Source organism: Cyprinus carpio, chromosome A17 (genome assembly GCF_018340385.1).
Source record: "Cyprinus carpio isolate SPL01 chromosome A17, ASM1834038v1, whole genome shotgun sequence".
Classification (NCBI taxonomy): Eukaryota; Metazoa; Chordata; class Actinopteri; order Cypriniformes; family Cyprinidae; genus Cyprinus; species Cyprinus carpio.
In genome coordinates, this window is record NC_056588.1 from 9,209,366 (window position 1) to 9,227,007 (window position 17,642).

At 40.6% G+C, this 17,642-nt stretch overlaps 1 protein-coding gene across 2 annotated transcripts in view; it reads left to right on the forward strand.

Annotated features, from left to right (window-relative positions):
• The first annotated feature begins 288 nt into the window (after positions 1 to 288).
• LOC109074435 (cytosolic phospholipase A2 delta-like) overlaps positions 289 to 17,642 on the forward strand; it is a 26,181-nt gene continuing 8,827 nt past the window's right edge. The window contains exons 1-14 of one of the 2 annotated variants that reach the window (XM_042773926.1): positions 289 to 526; positions 772 to 844; positions 1,262 to 1,398; positions 1,605 to 1,736; positions 1,836 to 1,876; positions 2,007 to 2,049; positions 2,261 to 2,318; positions 2,484 to 2,650; positions 2,837 to 2,956; positions 3,165 to 3,199; positions 3,353 to 3,491; positions 3,650 to 3,786; positions 4,054 to 4,276; positions 4,363 to 4,480. In XM_042773926.1, the coding sequence (XP_042629860.1) occupies positions 518 to 526; positions 772 to 844; positions 1,262 to 1,398; positions 1,605 to 1,736; positions 1,836 to 1,876; positions 2,007 to 2,049; positions 2,261 to 2,318; positions 2,484 to 2,650; positions 2,837 to 2,956; positions 3,165 to 3,199; positions 3,353 to 3,491; positions 3,650 to 3,786; positions 4,054 to 4,276; positions 4,363 to 4,480 (1,432 nt within the window). In that variant the 5' untranslated portion in view covers positions 289 to 517. The remainder of the gene's footprint in view (positions 527 to 771; positions 845 to 1,261; positions 1,399 to 1,604; positions 1,737 to 1,835; positions 1,877 to 2,006; positions 2,050 to 2,260; positions 2,319 to 2,483; positions 2,651 to 2,836; positions 2,957 to 3,164; positions 3,200 to 3,352; positions 3,492 to 3,649; positions 3,787 to 4,053; positions 4,277 to 4,362; positions 4,481 to 17,642) is intronic. The other variant, XM_042773927.1, reaches the window with a different exon arrangement.

Sequence of the window (17,642 nt, forward strand, 5' to 3'; positions counted from 1 at the left end):
TGAGTATCCACCTGAAATAATGCAACTTAATATAAGCAGAACATCAGACATCATTTTGGAAATTAAAGAATAGAGGTGACAAAACTTTGTAATGTGAAAACTTACATAAGTTTAGAAATGAAACTGGGTGAATCATTATGAGAGAGATGACAGCTTTACAATGTTTTTGTAGAAACAATAAAAAATACTGTCAATGAAGAGGAATTTTATGTCCAGTTCCCCTTCAGAGTGAATGTATTCTCTCCTGTTCTTGGATTTATATCAGTTCACTGTGATAGTATTCTGGCATGTTCTGGCATGTCTTAATATTTATGTGCTATAAAAACTGGCATTGTGGATGAAAAGGGTTGACTTGTGACTTTCAAAGACGACCAATAAGTAACTTTGCTATAGTTATTGAAAGTATTCTGGAAAACTAGCTTTTCAAGCTGTGCATGCACCTCCTTTGGCATCCGTGTGCACTCTCATTTGAGTTTCACAGGCAGATGTATCCAGATCTCTGCACAAGCATTCAACAATGCTGAAGGTTAGCTAATATTTCCTCTTTGGATTTCTTTAAATGATTGTAATTGAGATATTTGTAAAGAGACACTATTTGTAACAAACAGAAGTTCTATAGTTGTAATTTTTAACTTTGTTTTAATTGTCTGTGTCAGTAAACAGTGTAGATCTTGTGATCATAGATCATATGTTGTACATACACTTTTGCAATCAAATTACATTATTTTTCAGCTACTTAATTTTCTGTTTCTGGTTGTTTGCTTTCAACAGAAAGAAGTCAAGCCATACTGGAATTTGTCAGTCAAAATCTTATATGCGAAGATCCATCAGACCTATGACTACTGTGAGATAATTTGTCCTCTCAACAGCAGCCAAATTTATTCATTTACAAATTTTAATTTTCTTTTTAACAGAAGTTTAAAGTTTAAAGCATGTTGAATGTAGTCGAAACCTGTCGAAATGGCGAAACCTGATGGCAGTTTTGATAAACTCTGCTAGGTACACATGTCTATAATGCACTATGTAGCAGGGTTCAATAATATTTCTAATCTCAAAGTCTGTGTCAGTAGATAAGTATAATCCTTTGCCTATTTAACAGATTTTTAAAGGCGTTTCGGGGCTTTCAAAAGCCTTCAGCTATACAGTTTGACAACTAATACAACAGTGATCTCTCTGAGTGTACATGCATACAAATAGATCAATGTTTAATTCTCTCAGCCAGCTCACTAACTTTTCCAACCCCACCTCAATTTCTCTTTAGTGTCTTCATCTGACTGCTATGTCATCCTAAACTTACCCACGGCATCGGCCCTAACAAATCGCACCAAGACTATCTCAAATAGCGACAACCCTGAATGGAATGAAACTTTCACCTTCAGGGTGCACAGCAACATCAAGGTAAACCACTAAATTATTTGTCTGATATTAGAATGTTTTATTATGTTATATGCTATTTCCAAACTCTCTTATTTATCTCTCCAGTAAGATGTGCAATATGAGCTAAAATATTTAATTACTTGCGTTTTTGTGTCATTAGATCCCTGATTAGAACCAAAAAATGTAATGCTACACTTTCACTCCTTACTTCTGTTCTCTTTACACAGAACATTCTAGAGATCTTGATCTATGATGAGGATCCATTAATGAGGGACGACCATTGTGCCACTATCCTATTTGACATCAATAACCTCACACCTGGGAAAAAGGAGACCAAATGCTTTATAATAAATGATAAGGTCAGTGCTATATGGAGATATCTAAACATACATTACAACATAAAATGGACACAAAGCACTTGATATTTGATTTATGACTACTAGTACTTTCTTTCTCAGACCAAGGATGAACTGTGGGTAGAGTTTGAGATCACTAAGAGGTGAGTGAGACTGCCTTTAGCGGTTTTAGTGAGCATTTGCAAGCAAGAACCTCTTGCACAGTCAAATGTGCATGTCCATACACATAAATCTGATCTAAGTGTCTGTTTTGTGTGTGTCTGTGTGTTGCAGCTCTGAGACACCAAGCCCATGTTTCTCTAATGGAGTTTTGGTGGTACGAACCTTTACTACAGCTTTCTTAACTGTATCATGGGTTATAGTCAGATGATGTAAAATAATGAGTTTCTGATGTACAGTATAAGAAGGTGTCTTCTTAAAAAGCTTCAGTTTTACTATATGCTACATGCACTATACCACTCAAACTAAACACTCAAAAATACAAAATAACCTTTATCAGATAAGCTTTATGCTTTCTCTTGAAATAGGCAGGTCCTTTTTGTGAGCTGAATGTGAAGATAGACAAGCTTCTAAAGAAGACTGAAGGTAAATAGACATTGTCATCCACATTTCCCATGTAAATGTTTAGATATTAGATAGCTACTGGAAATTCTTTGGTTTGTTAAATTGCTCTATTCTATAAAAATAAACTCTGCAAAGAGTGATATAATCTTAGATTTAGGTATTTTTTGCTTATTCTCTGTGTTCCAGCAACGCAGAACATATTTTTTAAACTGAAAGGGGCATACAAAGAGGATTTCATGATCTCAAATTCTGAGGAAAGCTCCAACTTCCTGAAAACATTACGTTACTACATCAACCGAGACCTGGAAACTGAACTCAATCTGACCTCTGAGATTGTTGTCAGCCCAGAAAATGTAGGTCATCCATGCCAACAGGCATTCCTGACACACCTTGTTTATTGAAAATTGCTGTAAAATCTATCACATAAATTATAATACTTGCTCATTTATCATATTTTGTGCCATAAGGAACAGTATGTATACAGTACTTGTAGATTTATAAAGCACCTGAAACAAACAGAAAGTCTGGCTTTTCTCCAGGTTGGGACAGTAGTAGTGGATGCTGCTCTTTCAGACCCTGTAGACATTGAATTGACTTCTATCCCTTTAAAACCATTACCATCCAAACAACAAATTACTATCTCTTTGCCTCTGGGAGAGGTGAGCTATTGATACATTAATCGATTAAATCTGAATGTGATGATCCAAAAATGGTTTATTGATAATATAGTAACACATAATACACTAACTGAGTAATATAAATTTCTCCCCATCTTTACTCATAATTAATATATTAAATAATCCTGTATTTATATTTGTGTGCATTTTATCTAAAATGGTGTTATTTGTTTAATTTTTTTTTTCAAAGAATAATGTTGATCTCCAACTGAAAACGGACGATCGGTAACAATTCACATCTATCCTCAGTAGTAGTTTAATAGTAAATTATAATTTGAAAGTATAAAATGAAACATTGTAAGTTACAATACTATTTATCAACTTTCATTTCAAATCCATCCTAATCTCAGAATAAGAATTGTTTTTTGTGTGTTCTGAATCTGATGAAGAGCTGGATGTGCGTCTGGATTTTGATATCCCAGTGGAAGAAAAGAATTTTCTGGTGAAGAGAAAAAAAGTCGTGTCACAGGCTCTACAGAAAGCTCTGAGTCTCAGTTCTGCACCTGAGCCCAGCAAGGTGCTTTAGACACAAGCACAAATAACCCAGATATTCAGCAAAGAATTTAAGAGATTGTGATGTTTTCCTACTGTATATGCACAGTACAATTTTGAATACACATACCCAATAACAAATAGAGCAAAATTTGAATCTGTGTTTGATGTTTGACTCCTCAGGTCCCAGTGGTGGCTGTGGTGTGTTCTGGTGGTGGGAGCAGAGCGTTAACAAGCACATATGGTAGCCTTAAGGGTCTGCAGAAGATCCAGCTTCTTGATGCAGTCAGCTACATCACAGGGGTTTCAGGTGCCACTTGGTGAGAATGAGGACTCTTAATGCATTTTAAAGCATGACTGATAAAAAACACGTATGCCAGTCAGACAGACTGAGAAAGTACAGTATGCATCAGACAGACAGCAAGCAGATAACAATAATTACAATTAGTTAAAAATTTATAATTTGATGGGTTGCATCTGAATGAACAATTTGACTCTATGGTTGCTGCACTGTCATATGAAAAAATTAATTTGGAAAAATAAAGGAAATGGAAAGACAATGTTTTTGTTCAATCTTTGTATTTCAGGGCTCTAGGCTCTCTTTATGGAGACCCTAACTGGTCAAAGGGTGGCATTGATAAGTCTATGGAGTCTGTAAAGAAGGAGCTCTCTAAAAATGTGCTCAGTATGTTTTCCTCAGAGCAGCTACAGGAATACAAACAGAGGATGGAAGAGCGAGAGAAAAAAGGATTCCTTGTATCTCTCATCGACATGTGGGGTCTGGCTTTAGAGTACCTTTTCCAAGGGAAGGTAAAAAAAAAAAAAAAAAAAAGTTTCCTGTCAGTTTTGGCTCTGTATCCAAATTTTATACATGATATACTACTTTCCTTTTATAGAAACACATGGGTACTCTATCTGAAATGCAGAGAACAGTGTCTGAGGGCCAGAACCCTCTACCCATATTCACAGCTGTTAATCTGAAGAATGGCAAAACAGAAAGTATAACAGATGCGGGTATGTACTAATAAAAAAAAAAGACATATAATCGGGCGTTAAGTGTATGTTCGGCTTTGTTTTAAAAGTAACTGTTATGGAAGAGGTCTGACACAACAGGTTAATATAATCAAGGATGTTTATTTGGGTCACAGAGAGTAAGGGTTAGGAATCCGGGGATGATGTGAAGAGAATAAAGTTCGTAGAACAGATCAAAGGATATGCAGAGAGGGTGATTTAGAGTCTATCCTTTCCAGGAGTAAGGAAGAGCACAGGACGAGCACACACCTCAACTGCATGGCACGAGGAGGAACTGGAGACACTGGATGATGAGGAGACACTAAGAGGAACACAGGAGGTAAGTAATGCAGGTGAGTATATCAATAGAAGTAGTAGCAAAGTCAGAGAGTCCTCTACGTGTGAACGGGATCTGGGTGACTGAGATGTGTGCTCTTATACAGCCCGGTTGATGAGGTGCTGATGAGTGACAGGTGCAAGTGCTCAGTACTCAGGTGAGAGGGATCGCTGTGATTGGGTGGTGTTGGAGCCTGGCCGATCCGTTACAGTACCCCCTCCTCCACGGCCCGCTCCTGGGGTCTGAACACCCCAACGTCATGGTGGCCTACCTTGGCCCTGAGGTGCCGGAAGATTGGGATGGGCAGCATGGAACTCAGACATTAAGGCGGGGTCTAATATATTGATCCTAGGTACCCATGAGTGTTCCTCGGGACCATATCCTTTCCGGGACTGCAGAATCTCATCCACCTTGTATGAGATCCTCATCTAGGATCAAGGGAAGAGGGGGTTCCTCTGTCTGTGGGGAGAGAGACAGGGTCATGGTGAGGTTTTAGCAGTGAAACGTGAAACATGGGATGAATCTTGTACTTTGAGGGGAGTTGGAGTTTGTAGGTGACCGGGTTTACTTGCTCCAAGATGCTGAAGGGGCCAACAAATCTGCGACTAAGCTTCCTACAGGGCAGGTGCAGCCTGATGTCAAGAGTTGACAGCCATACCTTCTGACCTGGTTGGTAGGTAGGTGTTTCAGCTTGTCGAAGGTCCGCGGCTGTCTTCTGCCTGCGCACTGCCCATTGGAGATGGTGGTGTGCAGCGTCCCCGACCCTCTCGCTTTCCCGGAACCAGTAATCAACGGCCGGGCCATCAGAAGGTCCCCGGACCAGGGGAAACAGTGGACGTTTGGCTCCAGGAATCCAGAGTTCAGAGGGTGGCAGGTCGGTGACAAAGTCCACTCGTGGGTGTGGGCCATTTGGTACTGGCAGAGGAAGGAGTTTGCCTGATGGTAAGTGGCGTGACTAGGGGCCATTTGGTACTGGCAGAGGAAGGAGATTGCCATACGGTGGCAATTCATAGCAGTGAGAGGGTGTTGTGGGCCCCAGCCCAGAGGAACTGGTTCCACTGGCATCCTGGAATGGCAGAAGGTCTCGCAGAACATCTTTGGTGGGGTGATGTTATTAGGTTCTTTTCATAAACATTGATGTTTCTTTGGATACGTGGCGATGAGTAATGGTTTATGTTTTTGGGGAAAGTGAGATAATTTGATGGTGTAAGGATTAAAGAACCTGATCTTAGTGGGCATCTTCGAGAGCACGGAGGGGAATTCCCAGTGGAGGTGATCAGGAGACCTCCTTCCCTTTCTGGTGCATTTGCCTCCACCTTCATTTGGGACCGGGCGATAGTATGGTGTAATCCCATGCTTTTCTTGAGAAACAACTACTCAATCAGATTACATGAGAAATGTCCAATGCAATCCCGTGAACTAACATCAAAATGAATTACATGAAATGTCATGCAAGTGAACTAGTCATGTATCATTTGAAATGTCTCAGTACTGGTACAATGGTCTCAATCTCACAAAAGTAGATTAAAAGATAATACAGATCCTAAGAGTTAAGAGATATTTTGCCTACTGTGATGGAGAGTGCCCCATTCCCAGGGTCCTCCATGTAAATTACCTCCTGTTCCCATTGAGTTGTAAAACCACCCAGGCTGAGTAAATGCAAATTCCTATTGTTAGTTACTGTCTCCATCTCGGGGGATGTTTGTCTTGGTCTGAGGTATTTAAACGATTGCAGCAAAAGGATCAGGGCCTTCTGTAGCCAGAATGAGCCCTTGGCATGAAGTGTGTCCACACACTTCATACTTATGTATTTTTCTAAAAGTCAGGTATGCATCTTTTTACTCTTAGATTCACCTTTGAGAATTTGATGTGTTCTGTATTGATTTGATATCTCTGAATTGGCTATGTAATTGGGCATAATACTTACCTGACTGATAATAAATTGTTACATTTGATTTTACTCTGAGTTACTCTGAAATTGTTTCCTCAAGTAGATTAAGTGAAGGCTATGTTTTCCGCAAACCTGCGTCCAGGGTTTAAGTGCATACTAAATCTCAGGCTAGATGGAGCATGGGGCACATCAGGTGAGGTTTTAGATTTCTGGCTAACCGGCTTGACTTTAGTTAAGTTGTACTCAGTTGCAGTAACTATGGGGGTCTAGTCAGAGCACTGGTCATAACCGCTGGTTATTGTCTCAGCTTTAATTAAGTTGTACGCAGTTATATAACTGTCGGGGGGCTAGACAGTAGTGCTAGCATAACCGCTGATTATTGTTTGAGCTTTATTTAAGTTGTACGTAGTTAATCTTAACTATCGGGGCTAGAGAAAGAGTACTAGGCATAACCTCTGATTATTGTCTCAGCTTTAATTAAGTTGTACGTAGTTTATATGACTGTCGGGGGGGGGGGCTAGACAGATAGTGCTAGCATAACCGCTTATTATTGTGGTGAGCTTTAACTAAGTTGTACATGGGTAACTGAGGGGGACTAAACGAAAATACTATTTCAAATATGGTAAGTATGGGTAACCTATTAAATAGTATTAGTCATAACCTCTGACTACTGTTTAGACTGGCGAGTTTGTGATCGTGGGGCACACGTAGAAGAACGGCCGTCGTGGGGCACCCTGAGCGACATAGATTCCTAATGAACAAGTAAATATAAAGTAAAGAGTTAACTAGAATAATCCCAATGTCAGAATAATAATAATAATAATTAGAGACAGACAATTAACCAATTTGCCTTTCAACCTAAATTCGAGGTCATACTAAAATGGAGTCAGATGAATTATTAAAATGGAGTCAGACATGAAATATTAAAATGGAGTCAGATTAGAATTGGATTTAAATTGAATAACTCTACACGCTGAAAAAAGACCGAACGCGCAAGAAACCTTCAGCCAGCACCGGATACCTTCCTTGGACCGAGTGCCTGGACCCTTACACAAAGTGGTGACCGTGCGACGATCGATCTCCCAAACAGGCGAGTTGCATCTTTCAGCGCAATATGGATTTGTACCGAACAAGAGGTTTGACCATCTCTTTCTCCAGCTGCTGTGGTAAGTCAATTTTTATTTGCCTTTTAGAAATATTGAGGGAAAGACAGACGCATCCCATATATACACATTTCTAGAATGAGTCGGAATACTCATATTGTTAGACCGGAGACCGGATCCGGTGGTGTTTGAGAATTAGACGAAACCACGTACTTGTCAGTGAGCATGATAGCGGCAGCGTAGATGAGGAATTACATCCCTTGTTCTGAAATGGAAATATCTCTGTTGTTTTCCTAAGCAACAAGAGATGAAACTTAAAATTGGAATACCCATCCTCCAAATTATTGTCTGGTGCTCAACAGAGAGTCACAAAATAGAACCTAAAGCTTTAATCAGAAAACTGTGTTCTATATTGTTTTACTTGCTTCATTGCAACAAATGAGCAACATTTTAATGAGAATGAGGAAAGAGAATAAAAATGCTAAATTATAAACGATTGGAAACTTGTGATTGGATAAAAGGAAGACAAATTTAATTTGATACATTTAAATATGAAAAACAAGTTGGGCAAAACAGAGTGATAAAATCACACCACCAATAAAAGAGCTTCAAAGAGAGCTTCACCGAGGCCAAAATGATACCTAAGCTCTTGAGGACTAACTACTACAAAACAGAACTCCTCTTGACAGCAGTTTAAACAATAGATGATAGGATTAAAAAATCTGAAACTGATACACAGATCGAAAGTGATGATTTTATAAAACAAATGGCTTTGTTTCTGAGAGTGGCTCAAAGCTGAGTCCAAGGGTACATCCATTTAGAAGACTCATGTTTCTCTCCCTGTTGAATGGGAGGTGTGTTATGGCAAATTGTAACACACAAAGAAACATATCACACCTTATATCAAAGACACAAATTACTGGGCCTTCATATAGTCTTTAAACAGACTAAATTAAATAAACAAACCTTTGAGACCTAAAAACAGTGATTGTGCATTGCATCAGCCCTGAGCTTGCCCAGCTCCTCAACACCTTTTCATATTCAAATGAATTGACATGAGAATGCAATTTGTGACAACTTAGACCTTATTGCAGATGGAAAATTTCGGACAAGTTGTGATTTGACCATGTACTCCGAGTATGCATGCAGTCATTGGATGTTAACAACTTCAGAAGTCTCTCATTGGCTTTAAGAAGGACTAGTTGTTATACATTGCACATGTGTGTACTACTGTGATTACATGGCCAAATCACAAGGTCTTCTCCAAGACGAACAAATTGACAACTATATTATTCCAAAGACTCTCCAGAGACCAGAAATAATATTATTTTTAATATATACTATTTTAATATAATATAATTATATTATAAATCAATTATAATGTACATTATATTATAATCGCCAAGCATGGTATTACATGGAAAAAATATGATTTGCTAACACTTACAATTAAATTTCATTGGTCTGCTACCCAGTGCCCAAAAAGGGAGGAGGTTAGTTTTCATTTCAATAGTATGGCACAAGCGATAGCGAACCAATTCATCCTTCGCTTAGGAGCACCAACAAAAAAAATTAATCTGATCAGAGAGAGTGGCTAACATTACTTGGAAATTGAAACATCCAAATTTCAATGCAGAATTCAGAAACTCTGAATTTGCACCTAATCTTGCTCATTAAAAAAAAAACTAAAAAAATACTAACATTAGGAGGCTGGTTACCTGTTACAGCAACAGGACCAAATTTACATCACAATTGTAAAACTTCCTTTCCTTTGTTTGGAGCATGACTGTATTTACACACAGCCACAGTCGAATGAAGCCACACAACACCATTTGATCTTTTAAATTTACTTGAAAAAATGATAAAAGGGGGGGTGTAAAAATACTAAACATCAGACCAAAATACAAGAAGTCTTTATGTGCCACAGAGATCTGAATGTGTGCACAACACCACAAAATAACAATTGCCAAACACAGAGACAACACAGAAACAGGTGAACACATTTCTGCCCACAGATCTGACTGTAATGAGAGCAAATGCAACTAAAGCCTTGGACATTGGTCCATTGGAGTTTCATGACGGCATGGATTAATCTAGAAAATGTGCCCAGCACAACTGGGGTCTCTAATGCTCATGACACAGCAGACTGTGAAGGCTCGACTGCAAGAGCAGCATCAGGTGTTACACACTCAGACTGCACTGAAGCAGTAGCAGTGATTCAGATCTGACCAACGGAACTCTGTTTCATGTGACATCTGGAATATAAATTACAATACATGAGGGTGAATGTAGTTAAAATAATTCCACATGCCTGAACATGAAACTGATGAAAAGTTCAAAAATTAACTGTGGTTCTCTTTGTATTTGTTTCTGTCTCAGGTTGACCAGTGCAATTCTTTGGAGAACAGATACCAGGAAGGTGCCTGGTCCCATCTACATCAAACCAGGACAACAGAATTGTTAGAACATAACCTGAAATGTGGGAGATGGATGTGAAGACACTTTGAAGGGTCCATTCACACCTCACAGCAGAACATCACTACACAAAATATCCACATGGCCTCCCGGATTAGAACCGGAACTAAATTTTTTGCAACACAGATTGCTATAGATTAGACTCCATCCATCTCCCAGACATGAGCAAAGAACACACACACCGCCACTACTGCATCACCTCATTTAGACTATCCAGTCTGTACACTACAAACAGAAGACAATGATGGCTTGGATTACAAACGTGATACTTCACTAAAGATCTATTGTCCATCTTCACACTGACAGAACCACATAGCCTCACACTCACAGGACAATAGAATTAATTACATTCCAAAAGATACAACATATCTACTATCTGCAACCATCTGAAAACTCATGGAACAACACTGTAACACACATTTGCACGACTTGTCACAGATCGATGGCGCAAATTTTTGAACACAGAGGCAGACAAGCCTTTGCAATTTAAAATATTGAATCTTTCTGATTGTTATTAGGGTGGTTGACAAGCCAGAGGGCCCCTGGTTTCCCAACACATCACTAAAAACAAAAACCATTATCAAAATTATTAAATGTGAATTGCCTGCACTTCATTTCTATCAATCAATCATAAAATATACAATTTTACCAAACCATCAACTGTGAACTTAGCCTGCATGTCAGATACCCATACACACACACACATACACACACACACACACACACACACACACACACACACACACACACACACACACACACACACACACACACACCTGTTACTAGGAATTTAGGATTTCCATTCTAGCAAAAATGTTTTAATCATGTTCTAAGTCACTACATAGAAACCTTAGATCTACATAAGTGGATTGCATTGGAAGATTCCTGAATGAACAGTGTGATTATTATATATACCTTTCATAATCGTGATTGAATATTATTCTTATTGTCACCATATGGCTTGTTTATTGATGCATACCTCTACATTAATGTTTAAGTTATACTGACCTCTTGCTGCATTTCCTTGAGTCATTCAGACCAAGAAAATTTAAATTTATGCTTACATGGGACCACTCTACCATATTTGACCTCATAAGACTTTTAACATCAGATGTACCACTTGCACTTGCTGACATGAATTCATCAGGTTTCTTTTTTGTTTTATTGTTCTTATGTTAACTTATGACTTTTCTATCTTACTCCATGGGTGATGACATTAAGCTGATCAGAATTCAGTCATTGAATGGCTACTAAGATGCTTTTCAGGTGTCCCACACAAATCAGTGTGTAAGCAAGGAGAACACTTTCACCTATTGAAGTCTGGCCAGAGAACCGCACCACTGGAGGTGAGAGGATTCACGAAGATGGGTCAGACTATCGTCCTAGAGAAGGTGCCACAAGGAGCAGAGGTTTTTCTCCGTAAAGGAATGACACATAAACTGAACAAGTCGTAAAGGCTCAGACTGACCCACTGAACTGTGCTCACATGCTGAGCTCAACCACAGGTAGAAACAACCGGAGACATTCATCCACCTGCCAAACTCAAGCGACACACACCTGCTGAGACTGAGTGTTCTGCTGATAAATACAGCCCTCAGAAGGTTTCTACAGCTGCTAACATCACAAAGACAATTTTGAGATAACATCTCGAAGATAAACAATCATCTAACAGTGACCCCATTGGATTCATCTGAATGTGACCCATTGGGGGTCAAACGGGGGGACTGTAAGGATTAAAGAACCTGAGATACTTTGATCTCCTGAGAAACAGACAATACAAACATACATGGGCATCTTCGAGACACCCCACAGAGTGGAGGTGCAGGAGACCTCCTTCCCTTCTGGCCATTTGTTTCATTTTAAATCCCTTCACCCATGCTTTCTTCTACTCAATCTGCTCAAAATGATTACATGAAAATGTCAATGCAAGTGAACTAACAGTCATGTCTGGTATCATTTGAAATGTCTCAGTGCAACTGGTACAATGGTCTCAATCTTACAAAAGTAGATTAAAAGATAATACAGATCCTAAGAGTTAAGAGATATTTTGCCTACTGTGATGGGAGTGCCCCTTCCCAGGGTCCTCCATGTAAATTACCTCCTGTTCCCATTGAGTTGTAAAACCACCCAGGCTTGGGACCTGAGTTAATGCAAATTCCTATTGTTAGTTACTGTCTCCATCTCGGGGGATGTTTGTCTTGGTCTGAGGTATTTAAACGATTGCAGCAAAAGGATCAGGGCCTTCTGTAGCCAGAATGAGCCCTTAGCATGAAGTGTGTCCACACACTTCATACTTATGTATTTTTCTAAAAGTCAGGTATGCATCTTTTACTCTTAGATTCACCTTTGAGAATTTGATGTGTTCTGTATTGATTTGATATCTCTGAATTGGCTATGTAATTGGCATAATACTTACCTGACTGATAATAAATTGTTACATTTGATTTACTCTGAGTTACTCTGAAATTGTTTCCTCAAGTAGATTAAGTGAAGGCTATGTTTCCGCAAACCTGCGTCCAGGGTTAAGTGCATACTAAAACTCAGGCTAGATGGAGCATGGGGCACATCAGGTGAGGTTTTAGATTTCTGGCTAACCGCTTGACTTTAGTTAAGTTGTACTCAGTTGCAGTAACTATGGGGGGCTAGTCAGAGCACTGGTCATAACCGCTGGTTATTGTCTCAGCTTTAATTAAGTTGTACGCAGTTATATAACTGTCGGGGGGCTAGACAGGTAGTGCTAGCATAACCGCTGATTATTGTTTGAGCTTTATTTAAGTTGTACGTAGTTAATCTTAACTATTGGGGCTAGACAAAGAGTACTAGCATAACCTCTGATTATTGTCTCAGCTTTAATTAAGTTGTACGTAGTTATATGACTGTCGGGGGGGCTAGACAGATAGTGCTAGCATAACCGCTGATTATTGTGGTGAGCTTTAACTAAGTTGTACATGGGTAACTGAGGGGGACTAAACGAAAATACTATTTCAAAATATGGTAAGTATGGGTAACCTATTAAATAGTATTAGTCATAACCTCTGACTACTGTTTAGACTGGCGAGTTTGTGATCGTGGGGCACACGTAGAAGAACGGCCGTCGTGGGGCACCCTGAGCGACATAGATTCCTAATGAACAAGTAAATATAAAGTAAAGAGTTAACTAGAATAATCCAATGTCAGAATAATAATAATAATTATTAGAGACAGACAATTAACCAATTTGCCTTTCAACCTAAATTCGAGGTCATACTAAAATGGAGTCAGATGAATTATTAAAATGGAGTCAGATGAAATATTAAAATGGAGTCAGATTAGAATTGGATTTAAATTGAATAACTCTACGCGCTGAAAAAACGAACGCGCAAGAAACCTTCAGCCAGCACCGGATACCTTCCTTGGACCGAGTGCCTGGGCCTTACAATGGTAAAGTGGAACCTGGTAAAGAATAGCGCCCATTGTGCTTGCTGGGGATTAAGACGCTTGGCATCACGAAGATACTGGAGGTTCTTATGGTCTGTCAGTACGGTAAATGGATGGGCTGCCCCCTTCAGCCAATGCCTCCACTCCTCCAAGGCAAGCTTGATGGCCAGTAGTTCTCTGTTGCCTATGTGGTAGTTACTTTCCGCTGGGCTGAGTTTCTTAGAGAAGAAGGCGCATGGATGGAGTCTGGCTGGGTTCCCCTGCTGCTGGGACAATACTGCCCCCACTCCGGTAGTGAAGGCGTCGAATTCAATGATGAATGGGAGGTCAGAATCGGGATGGACGAGGAGTGGGGCGCTAGTGAAGGCCTTTTTGAGGGAGGAGAAAGCCTCTAAGGTTTCGGGTGTCCAGGACAGAGACCGTGGTTTCCCTCGTAGCAGGCTTGTGAGTGGGCTGGTAATATGGCTGTAGTCTTGTATGAAGCGACGGTAAGAGTTGTCAAATCTGAGAAATCGTTGGAGCTCCCTGATTGTGGTAGGTTCTGGTCGGGAGGTTATAGCTTCCACCTTCCCCTCATCCATCTGGATTCCGGTACGGTCTATGTTGTACCCCAGAAATTGTACAGTGGGTTGGTGGAAAGAACACTTCTCGGCCTTGAGGAATAGGTGGTGCTCTCTCAGGCATTGTAGGGCCTCCGCAATGTGCTGGCATTGTTCGACCTGGCTCGGGGAGTAAATGAGGATGTCATCTATGTAGACAAAGATGAATCAATGAAGAAACTCCTGGAGCACCTCATGCATAAAATCCTGGAATATGGAGGGGGTGTTAGCAAGTCCATAGGGCATGACCAGATACTCATAGTGGCCAGTAGGGGTCACAAAGGCAGTCTTCCATTCATCCCCCTCCCATATCTGGATGAGGTTGTAGGTGCTGCGGAGGTCCAACTTGGAGAAGATGGTGGCACCCTGGAGATGTTCCAGGGCATTTGGGACAAGGGGAAGAGGATACCGGAACTTTATGGTAATGTTGTTAAGGGCTCAGTAATCTATGCAGGGCCTCAAGCCTCCATCCTTCTTGGCCACGAAGAACAAACTTGATGCAGCAGGGGAATAGGATGGACGGATGTAACCTTGACCCAGCGCTTCCTTGATGTACTGTTTCATGGCCTTCTTTTCCGAAAGTGACAGTGGATAGATTTTCCCACAGGGCACTGACAAACCTGGAATGAGCTCTATGGCGCAGTCCCATGGATGATGTGGTGGTAGGCGGGAGGCTTGCTTGATTTCTCTCGATAGAGGTGGAATTCACTGGAAGGACCTCCGTGAGTTTTTTGGATGGAGAAGGAGTCATGGGGAAGCAGTCTGGGAAGCAATTCTTGCCCCACTTCAGGACTTCTCCCATCCTCCAGGACAGAATGGGATTGTGCTTTACCAGCCACGGGCGCCCTAGGATGATGTCAGCTGTAGAACTGTCCAGAACCAGAAGATGGATGTCTTCAGTATGAAGTTGACCAAGGCGAAGAGTGATGTTGATGACATAGTGGTTTACCAGTTATTGACTGGGCCTGGTAGACCGTTTCTGTGGTTTGTAACTTGAGCTGGCGGCAGAGGTTCTGGGAGATGAAGTTTCCTGCTGACCCGGAGTCGATGAGGGCTGATACTGAAACAGAAACATCAGAGGCAGTAAACATTACACAGGTAGTGAGTGGTTCCATCTTAATGATATCAGGCTGAATCACACTCACTACAGGGTGTGGAGGGCGAAGGAGGCATGCCAAGATCATATGTCCCTGAGCTCCACAATACAAATAGAGTCCCTGGGTCAGCCTTCTCTGGCGCTCAGATGAGGATAACCATTGTCTATCCACAATCATGGGTTCTGGTGCTGGTTCTGGAGGGTAACTGGGCTCTGGTAGGCAGAGGTAGGAGGTTGCGCCGGAGACTGGTGTTGCTGCTAAACAGGACTGCATGCGGTTCGAACAACAGATAGGTAGCTGAATTAATTTCTTCAATCCATATGAGTCATCATACGCAGCGAGCTGTAACCGAAGCTGGGGCTCAAGCCCATGTCTGTAGGTCGTCAACAACGATCTCTCATCCCATCCACTAGCTGCTGCGAGAGTTCTGAACCTCAGCGAGTCTTTGGTGATTGACATGGTACCCTGTTGCAGATGGTAGAGTTGATCACCCACTGAGGTGTCTCCGTCCATCCTTCCAAACACCTCGTGAAAATGCAGAAGGAAGTTCTGTAGACTCTGAATGACAGGGCTGGCCTGAGCCCAGATCGTTTCCGCCCACTGCAACGCAGGTCCTGTTAGCAGAGAGATAATAAAGGCTGTCTTGGATGAGTCTGTAGGATATAAGTGCAGTTGCAATTCAAATGTGAGTTTACACTGCAAGAGGAATCCGTTGCATTCCTCCGCCAAACCAGAGTAGGGCGCCGGTCTGGCCATGGGACTAGCGATGATGGTAGGCGAAAATGCGCTGGTTGAGATGGAGGAAGTGATGGGTGGTGATGGCGGTGGTGCCGGTGAGGGATTGAGGAGCACTCGTCATAATGAGTCGATGAGTTCCTGGAATGGATCGTGGGTATTCATCTGTGCCCTCGGTATAGGTCCGATCTTCTCTTATGGAAGAGGTCTGACACAACAGGTTAATATAATCAAGGATCTTTATTTGGGTCACAGAGAGTAAGGGTTAGGAATCTGGGGATGATGTGGAGAGAATAAAGTTCGTAGAACAGATCAAAGGATATGCAGAAAGGGTGAATCAGAGTTTTATCCTTTCCAGGAGTAGGGAAGAGCACAGGACGAGCACACACCTCAACTGTATGGCACGAGGAGGAACTGGAGACACTGGAAGATGAGGAGATACTAGGAGGAACACAGGAGGTAAGTAATGCAGGTGAGTATATCAATAGAAGTAGTAGCAAAGTCAGAGAGTCCTCTACGTGTGAACGAGATCGGACAATCTGGGTGACTGAGGTGTGTGCTCTTATTCAGCCCTGTTGATGAGGTGCTGATGAGTGACAGGTGCAAGTGCTCAGTACTCAGGTGAGAGGGATCGCTGTGATTGGGTAGTGATGGAGCCTGGCCGAGCCGTTACAGTAACAGTATTTTCATAGAATTTATACACATATAACATAATGCTTATTCATACTATGTACAATAAGATAGTGTTCATATCATCAAATTATGGTTGATTTTTTTTTTTTTTTTACATATCTGTTAGTTGGTTTATCTATCTGTCATATTGTAAACTCTGTCTTTTTCTGTCTAATCTAATCGTTCTATGTGAACCAGACTTTTCTATAGTCAAACATCTGTTTGTGTTGAAGTTCATGCCATTTGAAAAATGCTTTCATTTGGAACAACCTGCAACATGATTATACATAGACACGTGAATCGCTCTTATTAGAGAAGCTTAAGGTATGATAATGTAAATAAATATAATTAATATAAGTTACCATACGTTCTTGTAATATACTTGTGTACTGTATATAATACATCCATGCTTATTTATATAAGAACATTTTATTTCACATGTAATTAATATAAATTGTCATTTAAACACACTAAATTGATTCATATTGATTCATGTCTGTTGTGATGTTTAATAAAATGTTTGAAATAAATCTAATTTGGTTATATTAGATGTATAATTATGAACGTTGCAGTGTAGCTGTTGCATCTTGCGCACTTTATATTTGTTAACAGTCAAATACAAATATTTTCACTGCATTTATGTTATTCAAACTTATTTAAGTGCCAGAGTGATGTGCAATGTCTGTTGAGTAAATTCAGCTATCAGCTTTCTGTGAAGTGCTGTATTAATAGCTATAAGAGACTATCCAACAACTCCTTCTGAAGATATAAACACATGCAAATGATTTTCTCATTCAAAGAGTTACAGAAAATGTTTAGAATAGGCTCACTCTATGGTT